We start from the raw sequence: 19,916 nt of genomic DNA, 5'->3' as shown, positions 1-19,916 counted from the left end.
GAAGTCAGGAATCATAGATGCTTGCAACAGAATAATACAAGAGATAGAAGAGAGAATCTCAGGTACAGAAGATATCATAGAAAACATTGACACAATAGTCAAAGAAAATGCAAAAAGCAAAAAGTTCCTAACCCAAAACATCCAGGAAATCCAGGACTGTACTGGCTGGTTTTGTGTGTCAACTTGACACAGGCTGGAGTTATCACAGAGAAGGGAGCTTAGTTGGGGAAATGCCTCCATGAGATCCAGCTGTGGGGCATTTTCTCAATTAGTGATCAAGGGGGTAGGGCTCCTTGTGGGTGGTGCCATCCCTGGGATGGAAGTCTTGGGTTCTATAAGAGAGCAGGCTGAGCAAGCCAAGAGAAGCAAGCCAGTAAGGAACATCCCTCCATGGCCTCTGCATCAGCTCCTGCTTACTGACCGGCTTGGGTTCCAGTCCTGACTTCCTCTGGTGATCAACAGCAATGTGGAAGTGCAAGCTGAATAAACCCTTTCCTCCCCAACTTGCTTCTTGGTCATGATGTTTGTGCAGGAATAGAAACCCTGACTAAGACAAGGACACAATGAGAAGACTAAACATAAGGATAATAATAAGTATAGGAGTGAAGACTTCCAACTTAAAGGTCCAGTGAATATCTTCAACAAAATTATAGAAGAAAACTTCCCTAACCTAAAGAAAGAGATGCCCATGAACATACAAGAAGCCTATAGAACTCCAAATAAACTGGACCAGAAAAGAAATTTCTCCCATCATATAATAGTCAAAACACCAAATGCACAAAACAAAGGAAGAATTTTAAAAGCAGTGAGGGAAAAAGGTCAAATAACATATAAAGGCACACCTATCAGAATTACACCAGACTTCTCACCAGAGATTATGAAAGCCAGAAGATCCTGGGTTGATGTCATACAGACCCTAAGAGAACACAAATGCCAGCCTAGGCTACTATACCCTACAAAACTCTCAATCACCATATATGGAGAAAACAAGATATTCCATGACAAACCCAAATTTACACAATATCTTTCCACAAACCCAGCCCTTCAAAGGATAATAAATGGGAAACTCCAACACAAGGAGGGAAACTACATCCTAAAAGAAGCAAGAAAGTAATCTTCCAACGAAACTAAATGAAGGTTGCCACATGAACAGAATTCCAGCTTTAACAACAAAAATAACAGGAAGCAACAACTACTTTTCCTTAATATCTACTAATATCAATGGATTCAATTCCCCAATAAAAAGACATAGGCTATCAGACTGAGTACATAAACAGAACCCAACATTTTGTTGCATACAGGAAACTCACCTTAGTGACAAAAACAGATACTACCTCAGAGTAAAAGTCTGGAAAACAATTTTCCAAGCCAATGGTCCCAAGAAAAAAACTGGAGTAGCCATTCTAATATCGAATAAAATCGCCTTTCCACTTAAAGTGATCAAAAAAAGATAAGGAGGGACACTTCATACTTATCGAAGGTATGATCGACCAAGAATTGAACTCTCAATTCTGAACCTCTTTGCTCCAAATGCAAGGGCTTTACATTTATCTTTTTTTTTTTTCTTGGTTTTTTGAGACATGGTTTCTCTGTATAGCCCTGGCTGTCCTGGAACTCACTCTGTAGACCAGGCTGGCCTCGTACTCAGAAATCCACCTGCCTCTGCCTCCCAAGTGCTGGGATTAAAGGCGTGCGCCACCACCGCCCGGCGGGGCTTTACATTTATAAAAGAAACTTTACTAACGCTCAAAGCACATACTGCCCTGCACACAATAATAGTGGGAGATTTCAACACCCCATTCTCTGCAATGGACAGTTCATGGAAACAGAGACTAAACAAAGACACAGTGAGACTAACAGAAGTTATGAAACAGATGGATTTAACAGATATCTATAGAACTTTTTATCTTAAAACAAAAGGATATACCTTCTTCTAAGCACCTCATGGTACCTTTTCCAAAATTGACCATATAATTGGTTACAAATCAGGCCTCAACACTTACAAGAAGATGGAAATAATCCCATGCACCCTATCAGATCACCACAGAGTAAGCCTGGTCTTAAATTGCAACAAAAACAATGGAAAACATACATATGCATGGAAACTGAACAGCGCTTTACTTAATAATAACTTGGTCAAGGAAGAAAAAAAGAAATTAAAGACTTTTTAGAGCTTAATAAAAATGAAGCCACAACATACCCAAACTTATGGGATGCAATGAAAGCAGTCCTAAGGAAAAAAACTCATAGCTTTAAGTGCCTACAAAAAGAAACTAGAGAGAGCATACAACAGCAATTTGACAGCACATCTGAAAGCTCTAGAACAAAAAGAAGCAAATTCACCCAAGAGGAGTCAAAGGCAGGAAATAATCAAACTCAGGGTTGAAATCAACCAAATGGAAACAAAAAGAATTAAACAAAGAATCAACAAACCAGGAGCTGGTTCTTTGAGAAAAAATCAACAAAATAGATAGACCCTTAGCCAGACTAACTAGAGGACACAGAGACAGTAATTAATAAGATCAGAAATGAAAAGGAGACAACAACAGACACTGAGGAAATCCAAAAAATCATGAGATCCTACTACAAACTACTCAACAAAACTGGAAAACATGGGTGAAATGGACTATTTTCTAGACAGATACTAGGTACCAAAGTTAAATCAAGATCAGATAAATGCTCTAAACAGTCCTGTACTGCTAATGAAATAGAAAGAGTCATTAATAATAATAGTCTCCCAACCAAAAGAAGCCCAGGACCAGATGGGTTTAGTGCAGAGTTTTATCAGACCTTCAAAGAAGACCTAATACCAATGCTCCTCAAACTATTCCACAAAATAGAAACAGAAGGTACTCTACCCAATTCGTTCTATGAAGCCACAATTACTCTGATACCTAAACCACACAAAGGCATAACAAGAAAGAAAACTTCAGACCAATTTCCCTTATGAATATCGATGCAAAAATACTCAATAAAATTCTTGCAAACTGAATCCAAGAACACATCAAAATGATCATCCATCATTATCATGTAGGCTTCATTCCAAGGATGCAGGTATGGTTCAATATACAGAAATCCATCAAAGTAATTCACTATATAAACAAACTCAAAGAAAAAACCAATGATCATCTCATTCGATGCTGAGAAAGCATTTGACAAAATCCAGTACCCCTTCAGGATAAAAGTCTTGGAAAGATCAGGAATTCAAGGCCCATACTTAAACATAGTAAAAGCAATATAAAGCAAAGCAGTAGCCAACATAAAACTAAATGGAGAGAAACTTGAAGCAATCTTACTAAAATCAGGGACTAGACAAGGCTGTCCACTCTCTCCCTACCTATTCAATATTGTATTGAAGTCCTAGTCAGAGCAGTTAGACAGCAATGAGAGATCAAGGATACAAATTGGAAAGGAAGAAGTCAAATTATCACTATTTGCTGATGATATGATAGTATACTTAAGTGACTCCAAAAGTTCCACCAGTGAGCTCCTAAACCTGATAAACATCTTCAGCAAGTTAAAGATCTGTATGACAAGAACTTCAAGTCTCTGAAACTCAGAAGATGGAAAGATCTTCCATGCTTGTGAATTGGCAGGATTAATATAGTAAAAATGGCCATTTGCTGAAAGCGATTTACAGATTCAATGCAATCCCCATCAAAATTCAAACTTAATTCTTCACAGACTTAGGAAGAGCAATTTGCAAATTCATGTGGAATAACAAAAAACCTAGGATAGCGAAAACTATTCTCAACAATAAAAGAACCTCTGGTGGAATCGCCATCCTGGACCTAAACCTATACTACAGAGCAACTGTGATAATAACTGCATGTTATTGGTACAGTGACAGACAGCTAGATTAATGGAATAGAATTGAAGACCCAGAAATTAACCCACACACTTATGGCCTCTTGATCTTTGACAAAGGAGCTAAAACCATCCAGTGGAAAAAAAGACAGCATTTTCAACAAATGGTGCTGGCTCAACTGGTGGTTAGCATGTAGAAGAATGAAAATTGATCCATTCCTATATCGTTGAACAGAGCTCAAGTCCAAGTGGATCAAGGACCTCCACATGAAACCAGATACACTGAAACTAATAGAAAAGAAAATGGGGAAGAGCCTTGAACATGTGGGCACAGGGGAAAATTTCCTGAAGAGAACGCCAATAGCTAATGCTCTAAGATCAAAAATTGACAAGTGGGACCTCATAAAATTACAAAGCTTCTGTAAGGAAAAAGACACTGTCAATAGGACAAAACAGCAACCAACAAATTGAGAAAAGATCTTTACCAACCCTATATCTAATAGAGGGTTAATATCCAATATATACAAAGAACTCAAGAGGTTAGACTCCAGAGAACCAAATAACCCTATTAAAAATGGGGTACAATGCTAAACAAAGAAATTTCAACTGAGGAATATCGAATGGCTGAGAAGCACCTAAAGAAATGTTCAACATCCTTAGTTATCAGGGAAATGCAAATCAAAACAACCCTGATATTCCACCTCACACTAGTCAGACTGGCTAGGATAAAAAACTCAGGTGACAGAAGATATTGATGAGGTTGTGGAGAAAGAGGAACACTCCTTCATTGCTGGTGGGGTTGCAAGCTGGTATAACTACTCTGGAAATCAGTTTGGCAGTTCCTCTGGAAATTGGACATAGTACTACTAGAGGACCCAGCTATACCACTCCTGGTTATATATCCAGAAGATGCTCCAACATGTAGTAAGGACACATGCTCCACAATGTTCATTAGCAGCCTTATTTATAATAGCCAGATACTGGAAAGAATCCAGATGTTCCTCAACAGAAGAATGGATACAGAAAATGTGGTACATCTACACAATGGAGTACTACTCAGCTATTAAAAACAATGAATTTATGAAATTCTTAGGGAAATGGATGGATCTGGAGAATATCATCCTGAGTGAGGTAACCCAATTACCAAAGAACACACATGATATGCACTCTCTGATAAGTGGATATTATCTACTTATTCCGATATTCCCAGAAGATCGGAATACACAAAGTGCAATTCACAAACCACAAGAAACACAAGAAGAAGGAAGACCAAAGTGTGGACATTTCATTCCTTCTTAAAAGAGGGAACAAAATACCCTTGGAAGGAGTTGCAGTGACTAACTATGGAGCAGAGACTGAAGGAAGTACAGAGACTGCGAATCCACCTGGGAATCCTTCCCATATTCAGTCATCAAATCCAGATACTACTGTGGATGCCCACAAGTGCTGGCTGACAGGAGCCTAATATAGCTGTCTCCTGAGGGGCTCTGACAGTACCTGACTAATACAGAAGTAGAGGCTCACAGCCATCCATTGGACTGAGCACAGGTTCCCCAATGAAGGAGCTAAAGAAAGGACAAAAGGAGCTGAAGGGTTTGCAGCCCCTTAGGACGAACAACAATATGAACTAACTAGTACCCTCAGAGCTCCCAGGGACTAAACCATCAACCAAAGAGTACACATGGTGGGACTCATGGCTCCAGCAGTATGTGTACAGCAGAAGATGGCCTTGTCAGTCATCAGTGGGAGGAGAGGCCCTTGGTCCTGTGAAGGTTTTATGCCTCAGTGTAGGGGAATGCCAGGGCCAGGAAGCAGGAGAGGGAACAGGGTTTTTTGTTTTTGTTTTTGTTTTATTTTTTCTTTCTTTCTTTTTTTTGGAGAGGAAACTGGGAAAGGAGATATCATATGACATGTAAATAAAGAAAATTTCCAATAATAATAATGATAATAATGATGGTGATGATGATGATGATGATGATGATGATGATGATGATGATAATAATAATAATAATAATAATAATAATAATAAACATGTGCCAGAAAGGACATCCTCCCTTTAGACTAACTTCAAATCAGAGAACTAAGGATTGGCTGAAGAAAAGTTAATGTATTTTAAAGTCACAGGCAATATTTTCATGATTATTCATTTCTTCATTGTCAGTATCTTTATTAAATAAATTTATTATATATATGATAAAAAAGAGAGAATACATGTGTATGTTTGTGTAAGAATGTGTTTATATGTAAGTACATATAAGTGTGTGAGTGAGTGTGTATGTGAGTTTGTGAGTGTGGTGTAACTGTGTGTATGTGTGTATGTGTTTGCATGAGAATGTGTTTGAGTGTATGTATGTGTTTATATGTGAATTATGTGAGTGTGTGTGTGTGTTTATGTAAGTGTGTGTGAGTCTGTGAGTGGGTATGTGTATGTGAGTATGTATATGAGTATATGTGAGTGTTTATGTGAGTGTGTATGAGTGTATGTGTGTGGATTTGTGTGGAGGTGTTTGTATGCGATCATGTGAGTGTGTGTATGAGTGTGTGTGTATGTGCCTATATACATACATACATACATATATATATACATATATATGTATATATATATGGATGCTAGTGTTTTTCTTGTTTCATCATTCTCATTTATTTCTAAGACCCAGTGATGCTGCTGGGCTGCTCAGTACACATGACCACCTTGGGTTTTTACACTGGTGCTGGGACCTGAACTCGGGTCCTCATCACTGTGCGGTAAGCACTTTGATGAGCTCACCCTCACTCCAAAATGGCCCATTTGAAAAAAATAACTAGAAAAGTCTTCTTGAGCCCTTCCTATTTGCATTGTTAATGGGATATTTTCCCATGTGATATTTATATTTTAGTGATATTTTCCTATGATATTAGGGGTCATTATCTTAATCTATTAATTAGCTCTAGAAGGTTTTTACAAGACAGTGAATGAACAGAGAGACTGGGATCTGGCCAGGCCTTAGATGGAATTGGGAAGTAGGTGGAGCTTGTTTGGAGATGCCTCTCTTCTCTGCATGATCTCCTTTCTATTCGTGAAAGCTGCAGAGTCCACAGTTTGCCTTCCCTTGAACATGCGCTAGAGAAGGATGGAATAGTATCATTGTTATCAATTTAGGAGATGAAGAGAACCAAGATCCATCTAGAAATTTTATTGCTATGGGTCCTGGTCTATGCGGTTTATTGTCTCTGTTTTGCTGGGAATGGAAGCAGGGCAGTACACATGCGTAGCAAACACTCCACCTATTAGTGCCTTGTCTGCTCTTGACCTGAGTGTTTAAGAAGCCCCTTAGTGAGTTGGATACTGGCCTTCAGTGCCTGAAGATTAGAAGCACCTGTGTTCTGTAAAGCATGTCTTGTGCTCCATGTTCAGTAAGACGCTGAGGAATGAGGTACCTGGAGCATGGAGCCACTGGGATAAATGCCCGTCTCCCCTACTTCTCTGCAATCTGTAATTTGTATCTGCCCCCAACAACTGCCCCCAAAAATCCAGAAAACAAAACAACATCAAAACAATAACAAAAACCATGTATTTTCTCCAACTCTTATGAAGAAGTCCAAAACCAAGACAGTTGTGGGGTTGGCTCCTTCCTCAGCTCTAGCCTCTGCTTGTGCTGACCACTAAGTGGTCTCATGGTCGAGGGTGCAAGTCCTGTTTCCTTTTACAATACCAGGCCTATGGGATTAAATCTACCACATGAGAGCATTTTAAATTAACACCCTACATATAGACATACCCTAAGGTGCTTCCTAAGGAAGAATTTTTACATTGTGGGATCTATTGAGTTTATATTTTTAGTAAAAGATTTAGATATGTATAAAATGTTGCTGTTATATCCTCCCCCATTACTCTCTCCTACCATCCTCCCACTCCTTCTGATTCCCTTCTTCTCCACCCAAAGCACCCCTCTTACACTCATGTCTTTTGAAAAAGTACACACTTGAGTGCACGATACTTAGAAAGCACATAAAACCCCATAATGTTTTAATCATAGGATTTTCCCTCAGGCGGTATATGGGAGTATTGGGAGCCTGTGGCTTTACTGGGGCCTGTGAACTCATTTCCTATAAACTGACAAAGACCTGAAGAAGAAAACGTTTCTCCAGAATGTTTGGCAGCTGCTGGACAGCACACACACACACACACACACACACACACACACACACACACACACACACACTGCATCAGCATGGCCCCTGACAAAGATCAAGTGAGACAATGTGTACAGTGATGCTGAAGGTGGAAGATGGGGGAGGGGTGGTCCTTGCAACCACAGGATGCTAATAATGTGTAGAAAACTATTTTCATAAGGCACATTCATTGTTTGATACTTTGCTCTTATTTTTTGTAGGATTTTTTTTTAAAAGGGAAAATAAACCCTTTGTAAATTACAATGCTGAAACCTAATACTGTGCTCAAGCTCATAAATGTTTTTCTTCAGAGTTCATTTGGATGCATTTCAGACAGATTGTTAGCATTATTGCTTTCTGGAATAAAATCATGCTTTTTTTTTTTCTCGGACATTTCTTCTTCTAACCTTCCTCTCAGTAGTACTTTGCTTGTTGTGATAAAATAGCAAGAGAGGCAGCCTCTGTCTATTTTTAGCTTAACATAGTTGCCAGACTTTAGGAGATTCCTCTAATGCCGGCTTCCCACAGGCATGAGCTATTTTTCTGCTACCCTCCAAATGCCAGTTTCTCTGTTACCAGACTTACACGCTGCCGTTTTTAACCCCAGAATTCTGTAACAGGTGTCAAGTTTTATAATGTCTCTCAGTATCCTCACTATGTAGAGGAAAAGATCATGATGGGTCTCTAGAAATGAACTTTACTTGACTGCTTTGTTTGATCTTTACATACTTTGGGAAGAGGTCTAGCATGAATGGACCCTGGGACAGAGATGGGCAGGGCCTAGAAGAAAGTCTATGTTGTCTGAGCAACATCAATCTCAAAACAGAGATCAAGAGTTAGTAGGCTGAGTCAGAAAGGTGAGGCCAACATTCACAAGTACAAGCTGGGAAACCCATGCTGAAGCTTACACACACACACACACACACACACACACACACACACACCTCTGCAGGAGAAAGGCTACAGTACAAGGTTAGGAGGCTTGGGTTAGATATGAGAACACGTGAAATCACATTCATCCAGCCCCAACAAACTCTACATTTCAGGTTCTTATTTCAGGAGCTTCAAAAGTTCCATCAGCTATGAGTGAACGGAGGTTTTCCCACAGGTGTGAAGAAGTCAGCAGCAAAGTAAAACAGGATTTGGAATGCCTAGGTCTTCATCTTCCATATCCAGCAATGTGCCAACTGACAGACAACACTGCATTCATAACAGAGCTTCCAAGGTTTTAGAGGGAACTTGAAGAGAGGCCACATGCAAATCAAAATTGCCCTAGATGTAAATAATCAATCATATACATATGTAACCACCTATATGCATCTATTTACTGTGACTTTCTAAAATCTGGAATCTTAGTCTCTTAGTCAGACCAGATAATCCAGCTGTGGGGTGTGTGACGCTAACTGGGCAAGGTGGTGCATACATATATATAACCCTAGCTCTGTGGGGTTGGAGGTGGGAGAATCTGGAATTCAAGGTCATCCTTGGCTACAAAGCAAATTCAAGGCTAGCCTGGGCTATATGAGAACCCATCTGGAAAACAAGCAACAACCACCTTCCAAGAAAAACCTCAGTTTATGCTCTCATAAACCAGGCCCACGAACTCATGGGTCTCCACTTGTCCTGCTCCATGCCCTGTCTCATATCCTTCTAAAGTAAAAAGCTAAAAGCAACATCTCATCCTTTCCCTCATTTGCAATCCTTTGGTGACTAGTGAGGCTAAATATCTTCTCATGTATTTGTTGACCATAAATTTTTTATGTGAATTCTCCCCTTATACATTTTTATGAGTATGTTCATGGTTTTATCAACCTATATGAGTTTTTTTTAATAGATCAGGCATAAACAATAACCACTGGCAGTTCTTTTTTTACTAGGTGTCAAACACTGTGGTAGCCACTGAAAAATGCTAACCTTTGATCAACTCAACACAGTAGCAAGGTTTTCCTGCTTCTTCTGTTCTTTCAAACATGCTGTGGTGTGTTTGCAAAAATCATAATTGGAGAATTTCTGCATGATCTCTTTATTTTCTCTATTTTAAGGTGTACCCTCTTGAGTTGTTTTAGTCTTTTCCAACAACTACTACCTTTGCATATATGTTTTATTAGGGCATTTATTTTTTTAAATTTCTTGTATGGGTAATGTATGTGTCTAATCAGAAGCCAGCATGGGACAATGGGAATTGTCCATTACTGCTCTCTGCCTTATTACCTTCAGACAGTGTTTCTCACCGAATCAGAAGCTCACTCTTTCTGCTAAGTTAGATGTCTATTTTTGCCCATAAATACTGGAGCTAAAGGCATAAGCAGCTATAGCTGGCTTTTTATGTGGGTGCTGAGATTTGAGCCCAAGTATCCATGTTCTTACCCACCAAACTCCTCTCCAGGTTTCATTGGATGTTCTCATAAAAACCCTCATTGTCCAGAACAACTCTAAATTAGTATGTATGCAAGTGTGCTGAACACATGCTTGCACACAGATGCTTGCCTGTGTGTGCACATGGGCAGCCATGGATGGACAATGTGAGTTTTCATATATCATTTTCCACCTTAGTTTTAAGACAAAGTCTCTCACTGAACCTAGAACACAGGCATACAGCTAGCCCCCCCTGACCCTCAGGAAAGTCATCTCTAGCCCTGACACAATACATACATCCCTCAACTGAATTTTACACCAGTGCTGAGAATCTGAACATGGACTCTCATGCTTGCACAACAAACTTTGCCTACTGAACCATTCCCAGCCCAGAAAATCTTTTTGAGTTCCAAATAAAAAGGAACTATCTAAAGTCCTTTGTCGTAGCACTCTTCAGATTAGTATGTCTCTCAGGATGATGGGACAAATACAAGCTTCCAGAAGTGGTTACTTACAGGTGAGAAAGACTGCCTGAGCTTAGGGAGTAGAGGTGTATGGGTGACAGAGACTTCTCCAGGAAATGACTCTGAATGAAGTTGGAGTTTCATTGTTGTTGTTTTGTTTTGTTTGCCAATACCCTGAAGTTATGATAGTTCCATAGTATAGCTTGAAATCAGAGATGGTAATACATTTGTAAATTCCTTTTTTCTGTTAATTTGTTTATTTATTCACTTTACATCCTGATCTTAACCTTCCCTCCCTCCTCTCCTCCTAGTTCCACCCTTACAAATACCTCCCACTATTATTACCTTCTCTGAGGAGAAGGGGAAGCCTGTCTTTGATACCAACACACCCTAGCACATCCAGGTGCAGCAGGACTGAGCACCCTGGATGAAGATTTAGTGGAGCATTGTCACCTCTCTGTCACTCCTGAGTAGCCCTTCTCGGAAGTCCTCCCTCCTTGTTGCATGCTCCCTGCCTGACCAAACCTTGAGCACACCCTCCAGAGGAAGTCAGCCTTTGAAACAAACTTTTTTTTTTCTTTTAAGTAATATTTATTTCTAATGAGCTTTCTTCTAAGACTCAAAAAACAAGGTCATTCTAGAAACACCCAAAGAAGACAGCGAATCACATTGACCAAGATCTCATTTGGCTTTAGGACTGGTATGAAGTGAATTTCACATTTCATTGCTACTGAGACCTACAGGGATTGAGTTACTAGTGAGGCTGAGCAAGTAACCAGAATTGCATACTGAGGTTCTAGTCAGATAATGTTAACTTCAGAGTACAAAACTTTAACTGTCTGTCCATTCTGCCAAGAGAACAGGGTGGGCCACTTAGTTTCATTCAAAAGCAATTTGGGGCAGTATGTGAAACAAACTTTCATCTCTAAGATTCCCTTCCTTGGGAAGTCAGACTCTGCAACCCAAGTGCTCCCTAGACAACTTGGGTGATTCCTTTCCTCCTTATTTAAAAATAAACCAAAACATTATTTAAATTAAAGGCTCATGCTTTTAATCCCAGCACCTGGGAGGCAGAGGCAGGTGGATTTCGGAGTTTGAGGCCAGCCTAGTCTACAGAGTGAGTTCTAGGACAGCCAGGGCTACACTTGTCTCAAAAAAACTAAAGAAAAAATATAAAAATCATTTTAAAATTTTAAAATGGGAGATAGATGGCTAGTCTATGAGGTCAAGGTCAACCTAGTCTACAGGGTGAGTTACAGGACAGCTGGGCCTGCACAGTTTCTCTGTGCAGTTCACCCTGTGTCAAAAAATCACAAACAAGCAAGATGATGAATGTGCATGATTCAGCTGTACATATACTAAAAATGACAGTTTGGGAGAGTGTAGTGAAGGACATGAGCATGGCTCATCCCCAGTGACATCATCTTTTATTAGGGTTACTTTTTCTGGACAACTCACCCTGCATTTATGCTAATGTCTCCTTTCTGTTTCCTTAAGAGGACCCATCCTTCCTTCAAGGGAAAACAAAGTCCATGTTTCAGGCCAGTGAGTTCTTGACAAAGGCCTGAAGCATTTGGAGAGCATTTTCTTACTGAGTGGAAAGAATTGATTTTAGTTGCCAGTTATTTCTTCCAGAAAAACAAAACAAAACAAAAGCAGCTAATGTGTATATATGGAGAAGGACATTTTTCACTTGTTTGTTTTTGGATTTGCCTTTGAGGCATTTCTTCCAAAAGTGTGAGCTCACCCCACTGTGTAAGACCTGTTCTCTATAAAAGAATGGGGAGTCGGTTTATATGGTTATGGAGCTACAGAGCAGCAGCATAATCACCTTTTCTCTGGATTACCATGTCAATGCCTACACAGAGTGGCTGGCAAGATGGTTCAGAGGGCAAAGGTGGTTGCAATCAGCTTGGTGGAATGAGTTAGATTCCTGAGGACAACCTGGTGGTCTCCAGTAACTCCCTCCTAATCAGAATTGTTTAACAAGTATTGTTTCTGGATGTGTTTTCATATTTGTGCACGCATACATATAATACATTAAATATATATACAAGCATATTTATGTATATATAGAGGATATATAAGTATGTAAGTAGATACACACACAGACATCCATCCTATATCTAGGCGACACATTGTGAGAGGCAGAGGGGAAATGAGAGAAGCTGTGTGGTACCCATCAAAACCAGTCCCATCTTTTAGAAAGACAGATTGCTTAGAACTGAAACCAGTAAATCAATTCTCCCCCCTTAAAGAGATCTAGCCAACTTGAGATCTTTTCCAGCAGGCATAATACCAAGGTAGGGTCTCAAAAGACAAGCATACTTTTGTGGTAGATAACTGTTGGCCTCTGAATAACTGGCCACATTATTACAAAGAGAAAAAAATGTGTCCTATTTTGCTTGTTATTTTTATTTTTCCAAAATTGGAAAACTCCTTCTGTGAAACACAAAAATTACAAAGTTGAGAAGGAAAGTCCTCGTCTTTGCCATAAATAGGGATTTGTCTCTGGGGTTATTAGCTCCAATGGCAGTCTGATTGTGATGCAGCCTCTACATCCCTGTCTAGACTCTGGAAGGTGTGGGCACGTGTGTACACTTCTTCCAATACCTCTAAGTTACAGGCAAACAAATGGCAGAACTCCACTCTGGTTCCCACTCACCTGTTTGAATAAGCACAGCCATTCTTCATGCTGATAACCCTTAGAATATGGTCACAGCCCTATTTACTCTTTCTTACCAGGAAGTCATGGGCCTCAATTTTGTATCTGGCTCTGTGCCTGATACCACAGAAGCAAAAATTTATTTCCTTTTCAGTTTATTTCAACCCACATTATTGCATAAAGTCTTTGCCTATGCAAACACAAAGATTTCTGCCCAGTGAGGGCTTTTAAAAAATTTTCTCACTTTTTAAAAAAAAATAACTTAATCCCCTCCCCTTCTCTTTGGTGTGTGTGTGTGTGTGTGTGTGTGTGTGTGTGTGTGTGTGGTGTAAGTGTATAGTATTCATGCTCGTATATGACAATGTAAAGGTTAGAAAAGGACTTTATATGACTTTCTCTGCTTGTCATAGCGTTTTTATTCCTGCACAAACATCATGACCAAGAAGCAAGTTAGGGAGGAAACTTATTCAGCTTACTTCCACATTGCTGTTCATCACCAAAGGAACTCAGACAGGAACTCAGACAGGGCAGGAACCTTGAGGCAGGAGCTGATGCAGAGGCCATGGAGGGGTGCTGCTTACTAGCTTGCTTTCTTTAGAACCCAGGACCACCAGCCCAGGGATGCCACCATACACAATGGGCCCTCCCACCCTTGATCACTAATTGAGAAAATGCCCTATAGCTGGATCTCATGGAGGCATTTCCTCAAGGAAGGCTCCTTTCCCTTTGATAACTCCAGCTTGTGTCAATTTGACACACAAACACATCACTATTAAGCCTCAACCCTTACTTTCTTATTCATCTCCAAGATCTAAATAACTTTAAAAGTCTTGCAGTCTTTACAATTCAAAGTTGCTTAGCTGTGGGCTCCACTAAAATACTTTATTACTTCAAGAGAGAAAAATATCACGGCACAGTCACAATCAAAAACAAAATCAAACTGTCCACGTCCAGTGTCTGGGATCCACTCACAGTCTTCTGGGCTCCTCCAAGGGCTTGAGTCACTTCTCAAGCTCTGCCCTTTGTAGCACACACCTTCACTTCTAGGCTCTAGCTGCCTGTACTCTACAGCTTCTGCTGTTCTTGGTGGTCATCTCATGGTACTGGTATCACCAAAACACTGCTGACTTCGGCGGCAACTGGACTGCATTTTCACAAATAGGCTCGTTTCATGGTGCTAAGCCTCAGCTTTTCTGCATGACCCCTTCAATCCTGGGCCTTCAACTGGCATTGAGGCTGCACCTTCATCAATGGCCTCTCCTGGTCTCTTACAGAGCCATGCATCAGCTGCTACCCCTTCATGTTTCAAAACCAGTACCACCTAGGTGACTCTTACACATTGCCAAGTCCTGCTGCAGCACAAGGTACAACCTTGGCTATCTCTGGAACACAGCCTCTTTGTGCTCTCAGAAAACACTTCCCAGAAGATGTCACCTCAGTGATGCTCGTCTCTTCTTAATCACCACTAATTTCTTAGCTCCAGCTAACCAGCATCAATAGTCCCAATAATGCAAAGGTTTTGCTTTAGTAGTTCTCGTATCTTGTTAATCACAGCTGATTCTTCAGCCCCAGCTAACCAAAACCACAGAATCTTCACAATCAAAACAACATGGCCCTGATAAGAGTCTTTAATCTTCCCTCTGAAGTTTCACAAGCCAGGCCTCCATCATTTACACTGTTCTCAACATTATCTTCCAAGCTCCTACAGAACACCCCACATAGCTCTTAACATCCAATGGCTCTTCTAGCTCAAAGTTCCAAAGTCCTTCCACAGTCCTCTCAACAAACATGGTTAGGCTATCATGGAAATACCCTTCTGGTACCAATGTGTCTTAGTCAGGGTTTCTATTCCTGCACAAAAACATCATGACCAAGAATCAAGTTGGGGAGGAAAGGGTTTATTCAGCTTACACTTCCACATTGCTGTTCATTCACCAAAAGAAGTCAGGACAGGAGCTCACACAGGGTAGGAACCTTGCTTGAGGCAGGAGCTGATGCAGAGGGGTGCTGCTTACGAGGTTGCTTTCCCTGGCTTGCTCAGCTTGCTTTCTTTAGAACCCAGGACCACCAGCTCAGGGATGCCATCACCCACAATGGGCCCTCCCACCCTTGATCACTAACTGAGAAAATGCCTTACATCTGGATCTCATGGAGGCATTTCCTCAAGGAAGGCTCCATTAGCTGTGGTAACTCCAGCTGTGTCAAGTTGACACACAAAACCAGCCAGTCCACTGCTGTTCTCTACCTTATGGCCTTAGGAGAAGTTCCCACACCAAACTGAAAGCTCATAGTTTGTGCTATGGTAGCAGGCCACTGAGCTCTTAGGATCCACCTGTCTCTGTTCTCTAGTGCTGGGGTTACAGATATGCACAGCAATGTGTGACTTTTTACCTGGATGCTGGGGATTCAACCTCAGGTCCCCATGCTTATAAAGCAAGTGCACTCTTACCTGTTAAAACCCTGCAAACGAACTTTAAAATTCAATCTCTTTTTAGCTAAAGGTACAATATTTGGAAGCAAATGTTTTACTTTACTCAGTGCTATGAGCAATGCCCACGATTCTCTTGAGTCTGTTTGTGTAACAGGGCTGTCCATCTCCTGTCATGTCGACAGATACAGGTTCAAGTGAGGCTACCCACATTACACTCATCTCATGTTTGGGGCCTGTAAGCACACAAGAGTTCATATTCTAGTGATAGTAAAAAATGCAAGAATATCCCCAAGGACACATGTGTGACAAAGAATACATGTGAAAATAGCCAGAGAAACTGAAGTTCTGAAGTAAATCATTGAACAGAATTTTTAAACTGCACGATTTAGGAATGTAGGCATCTGGCTTCAAGGGTTCAAGGCAGACGCTGTCTAAGCTGCAGTCCCCTTCTCTGTGATTTCTTTAATTCCATAAGCACAGCTCCCTTTAGATGCCTTGTGGTTGACTTACTCAAACAATAGCGTGCACAGTATCTCGTCTGAGTCAAGTCCCGAGTCTCCTATTCCAGACTCCATATTTACAAAAGAGAAAGGTTTGCCTGAGGTTTTCATCTAGAAGATGTTTGAGCCCATTACATAAGAAAACATATTTAATAAGAATTGTTATATCTTAGGTAAGATGTTTGAGTGCATTACATAAGAAAAAATATTTAATAAGAATTGTTGTACCTTAGGTTGAATGGTCCCCAAAGAAACATTAAACGAGGGATTAGAAAACAAATTGTGTATTGGAGAAATTAGCCTGTGAAATATTAATAAAGAAGGAATGAAGGGAGACTCAGAAAGGAGGGGTGTGATGAGGATCATCACAAAGCTGGATGCTACCGTGGCAGATATGGCTTCTTCTGGCTGGGGACATCCAGCAGTCAGGGAGGGACACCTCTCCAAGTGACCCAACCTGTGTGCAGCGGTTGTACTGCTATTGCTCAGTTTCAGGTCCCAGACCCATGTGGTTAAAACAGGGTAGAAAGAACAGACAAGACACTGGTGCTGAGTCATTTTGCTGTGACTCAGCAAATGGGTAAGTCCCTGTCTTCCTTTTTAAAAATCCGTATCCTTCTCTTCCACTATCCTTAACCAGCTATAGTTTAAAATGTGTGCTTCATCCTAGAGCCCTTCCTCCTCCCAAGTCCACACTCTGTACACTGTAGATCTAGCTCGTGTTATTTCTAATGTTGTGTGTTTCCACCAAGGGTTACCACTGTAAATTAGAGACAAACAGGCTGTTTTACCTGGGGGCAAATCACTGAGACAGCTCCTGCTCCTCAGAGTCCAGGCTTTCCCTATTGCTGTCACTGAGATCCACCTCTGACCTGGTTATGTAACGTCAGTGAGTTTATAACCTTGTCACCTTAATGTTCTGTTTCTCTGTAAGATGTACAACTGACAAACTTTCAAACTTCCTCACTGAAAAAAAATCACAGGAAAGAATTTTTTGATAGAATATTGGGTTTGTGTGTGCGTTATCTAGTATTACTATTGTTCCTGAAGAACACAGGATTAACACTTCAGTTATTTAGAAGGTCACAGACTACTTTCCTGGATGGGGACTCACTAAGCACTCTCTGGAAAGAGGGAGTGTGCTGTCTGAGGGATACTCAGAATGTCACACGTGCAGACAATGATCCTTCCTTCCTGCAGTTGTCCACTGGGAGAGATAAGACAGCGTGTGGAGTGGGCCAGACTTTCTGTCAGGCCTCAGCTTGTACAGTTTTCCCCTTTGCCTTTTCTTGGGTCATCTGTCTTGAATCTAGAGGTCAGAAAAATAGTGCCATTGTGAGTTCTCAAGCATGTCTGACATACTGTCCTTCAGGGTGAAAGCATTTGAAAGCCACTCTTTCAGATGTCACACTGTCATTACCCCGAAGTGGCAGAGTCTTCTCAACTGTCCACAAGCACTGTGAATTCTCCCTCTGTTTATATGACTGTCACTCTATGGTCGCACTCCAGAACATTCCAGAGTTTTAGCTGTGTGCAGATAAAGCTGAGCCATGTCGATCAGAAATGCTCCGGACCAGAAGTGTTTAGGATTCTGCTTATTTCTTTTCTGGTTGTGGGCAATTTGCATACATAGTCAGAGATCTTAGAGATGGGGAACCAAGCTTAAATGCAAAATTCATTTACATTTTATACATACCTTATGCACGCAGCCTGAAGGTAGTTTTATACAAAATTTTTAATAATTTCACGCATGAAACCAGGTTTTCTGGTATGGAATTTTCCACTTGTAGACTAATGTACTTGCTTAAAAGTTTCAGATTGGAAGGGCATTTCTGATCTGGGCTTTCAGGTCAGTTTATTTCTTCTATAAAACCTATGAATGGATTTCTATTTGTCTTTTTTCTCAGATTTACTTGTTGGGGCATTTGGAAAAGGGAAAGTGGCTGTTTACAGGTATGTCATTGCTGGTATGTAAATGTCTGCATTAGCTGTTTCCCTTACATTATAAGTTTTGCCCTAAAGAGATTAAAGACCATTTCACCTGTTTATTCTGAAGACGGGCCCTATATCCCTTTAAAACTCTGTGTGTATTTCCCCCTCTATTTTGAACATTTCTCTCATTTCTATATACTTTTATTCTCATACTTTATGAGTGAACCTCTCTGCTCCTACCTACTAAACTAACAAGAAATAAAGTATTAATCTCACCAAATCAGAAAATGAGTCATGTTTTAGGTGGATCTAAAGTCAGACTCTCTATGGTCTGGGAATCCTTGATGTCCATATTTGTAGGACAGCATCGTAACAGGCAGAATGTGACTATTCACACTCACTCCTACACCCAAGTGTGGATAGAAGCATGCCAGGAGTTAGTCATCCCCTCCCAAGCAAGACTTACTACAGCACCAATGCAGCCACACCAATAATGCAACAGTGCCATCACTGCAGCACACGTGCAGCCACACCCATGAGGCCACACCACTAATGTAGCACCAGTGCAGAAGACCTGAATTCAGAACCTGACCTTTCCACACACTAACTGTTGTATGATTTCGGGTAAAACTCCTATAACCTTTGGAGCCTCTGGTTCTCACCTGTTAACCAAACTATCAAATCAATACTTAGCTCATGAGATTACATCTGTCTAAGGATTCAATGAGAATCTGAATGCAAATTATACTAAGTAATAAATGGTTAGATAGCTGGGCTTTCCTAAAAGGTTTGCTTACCAATAAAAACACATCATAGACTGATCTGAGCCAGCTATTCTCACTTAGGTTATAGAGAATCAGAGAGCAGAAACTCCTAGCAGCTCTCAAGTATGAGGTGCAGGCTTCCTATGGCCATAAACTGACACCATCCAGAACCCTGGCTCTGTCTGCCAACCTCCAAATCCACCACAGCTTTGAGCCAAGCCCATATTTTCCACGATCTGCTCCAGCCTATTGCTGGCACAAGGGCCTAAGTGGCTGCCGATTCTTGTAGAAATAGAAATCCTGTCCCAGCAGCTGTGCTCATGAATACCCCAGTGCCCATCCCAGAAGGTTCTTCTCCTTCCTCTGCCTCTCTGTGATTGAGAGCACTTTCATTCCCACCTTACCCCACTCACGCCCCTCTTTTCTCAAAGGTGATTGCCACAGCAAACCTCTGGCATGCCCAATACCGTTTTATCATCTTATGTTTATAGATAATAAAAACTTGAAAATAAAAAAATATAATACCACACAGATAAATCAAGAGGCTTGTAAGAAATCCCAGTGGCCCCTATGTTATCATGAAACTGTGTGAAGTAGTGGCTTGCACAACGTTTTGCCCCTAGACATACATGGCCCTCCGTTCTGTCAGAAGAAACCTACTCACCATGCCACCAATAAATAGTAAACTCTGGGATCTTTGGCTCCTAGCTACTGTCTCTTAGCTTCAAAACCTGCTTCATTCTCCTGCGCTCTGATTTACTCTCTTGTTACCCTTTGGGTAGCTCCAGTGGCATTCAGGCCTCTCCTCGGATATAACTTTTAGAATCATCTGGAGAGTGTGTTTAA

General features: G+C 40.8%; 1 protein-coding gene across 1 annotated transcript in view; it reads left to right on the top strand.

Moving 5' to 3' along the window:
• Positions 1-19,916, top strand: part of Itga8 (integrin subunit alpha 8) — a 215,301-nt gene that overhangs the window by 99,337 nt on the left and 96,048 nt on the right. The window contains exon 14 of the mRNA XM_031369028.1: positions 18,282-18,327. Within this exon, the coding sequence (XP_031224888.1) occupies positions 18,282-18,327 (46 nt within the window). The remainder of the gene's footprint in view (positions 1-18,281; positions 18,328-19,916) is intronic.

This window comes from Mastomys coucha, unplaced genomic scaffold, assembly GCF_008632895.1.
Source record: "Mastomys coucha isolate ucsf_1 unplaced genomic scaffold, UCSF_Mcou_1 pScaffold15, whole genome shotgun sequence".
NCBI classification, from domain to species: domain Eukaryota; kingdom Metazoa; phylum Chordata; class Mammalia; order Rodentia; family Muridae; genus Mastomys; species Mastomys coucha.
Note: the sequence above shows the minus strand (reverse complement) of the source record. Positions and strands in the feature narration are given on the sequence as shown.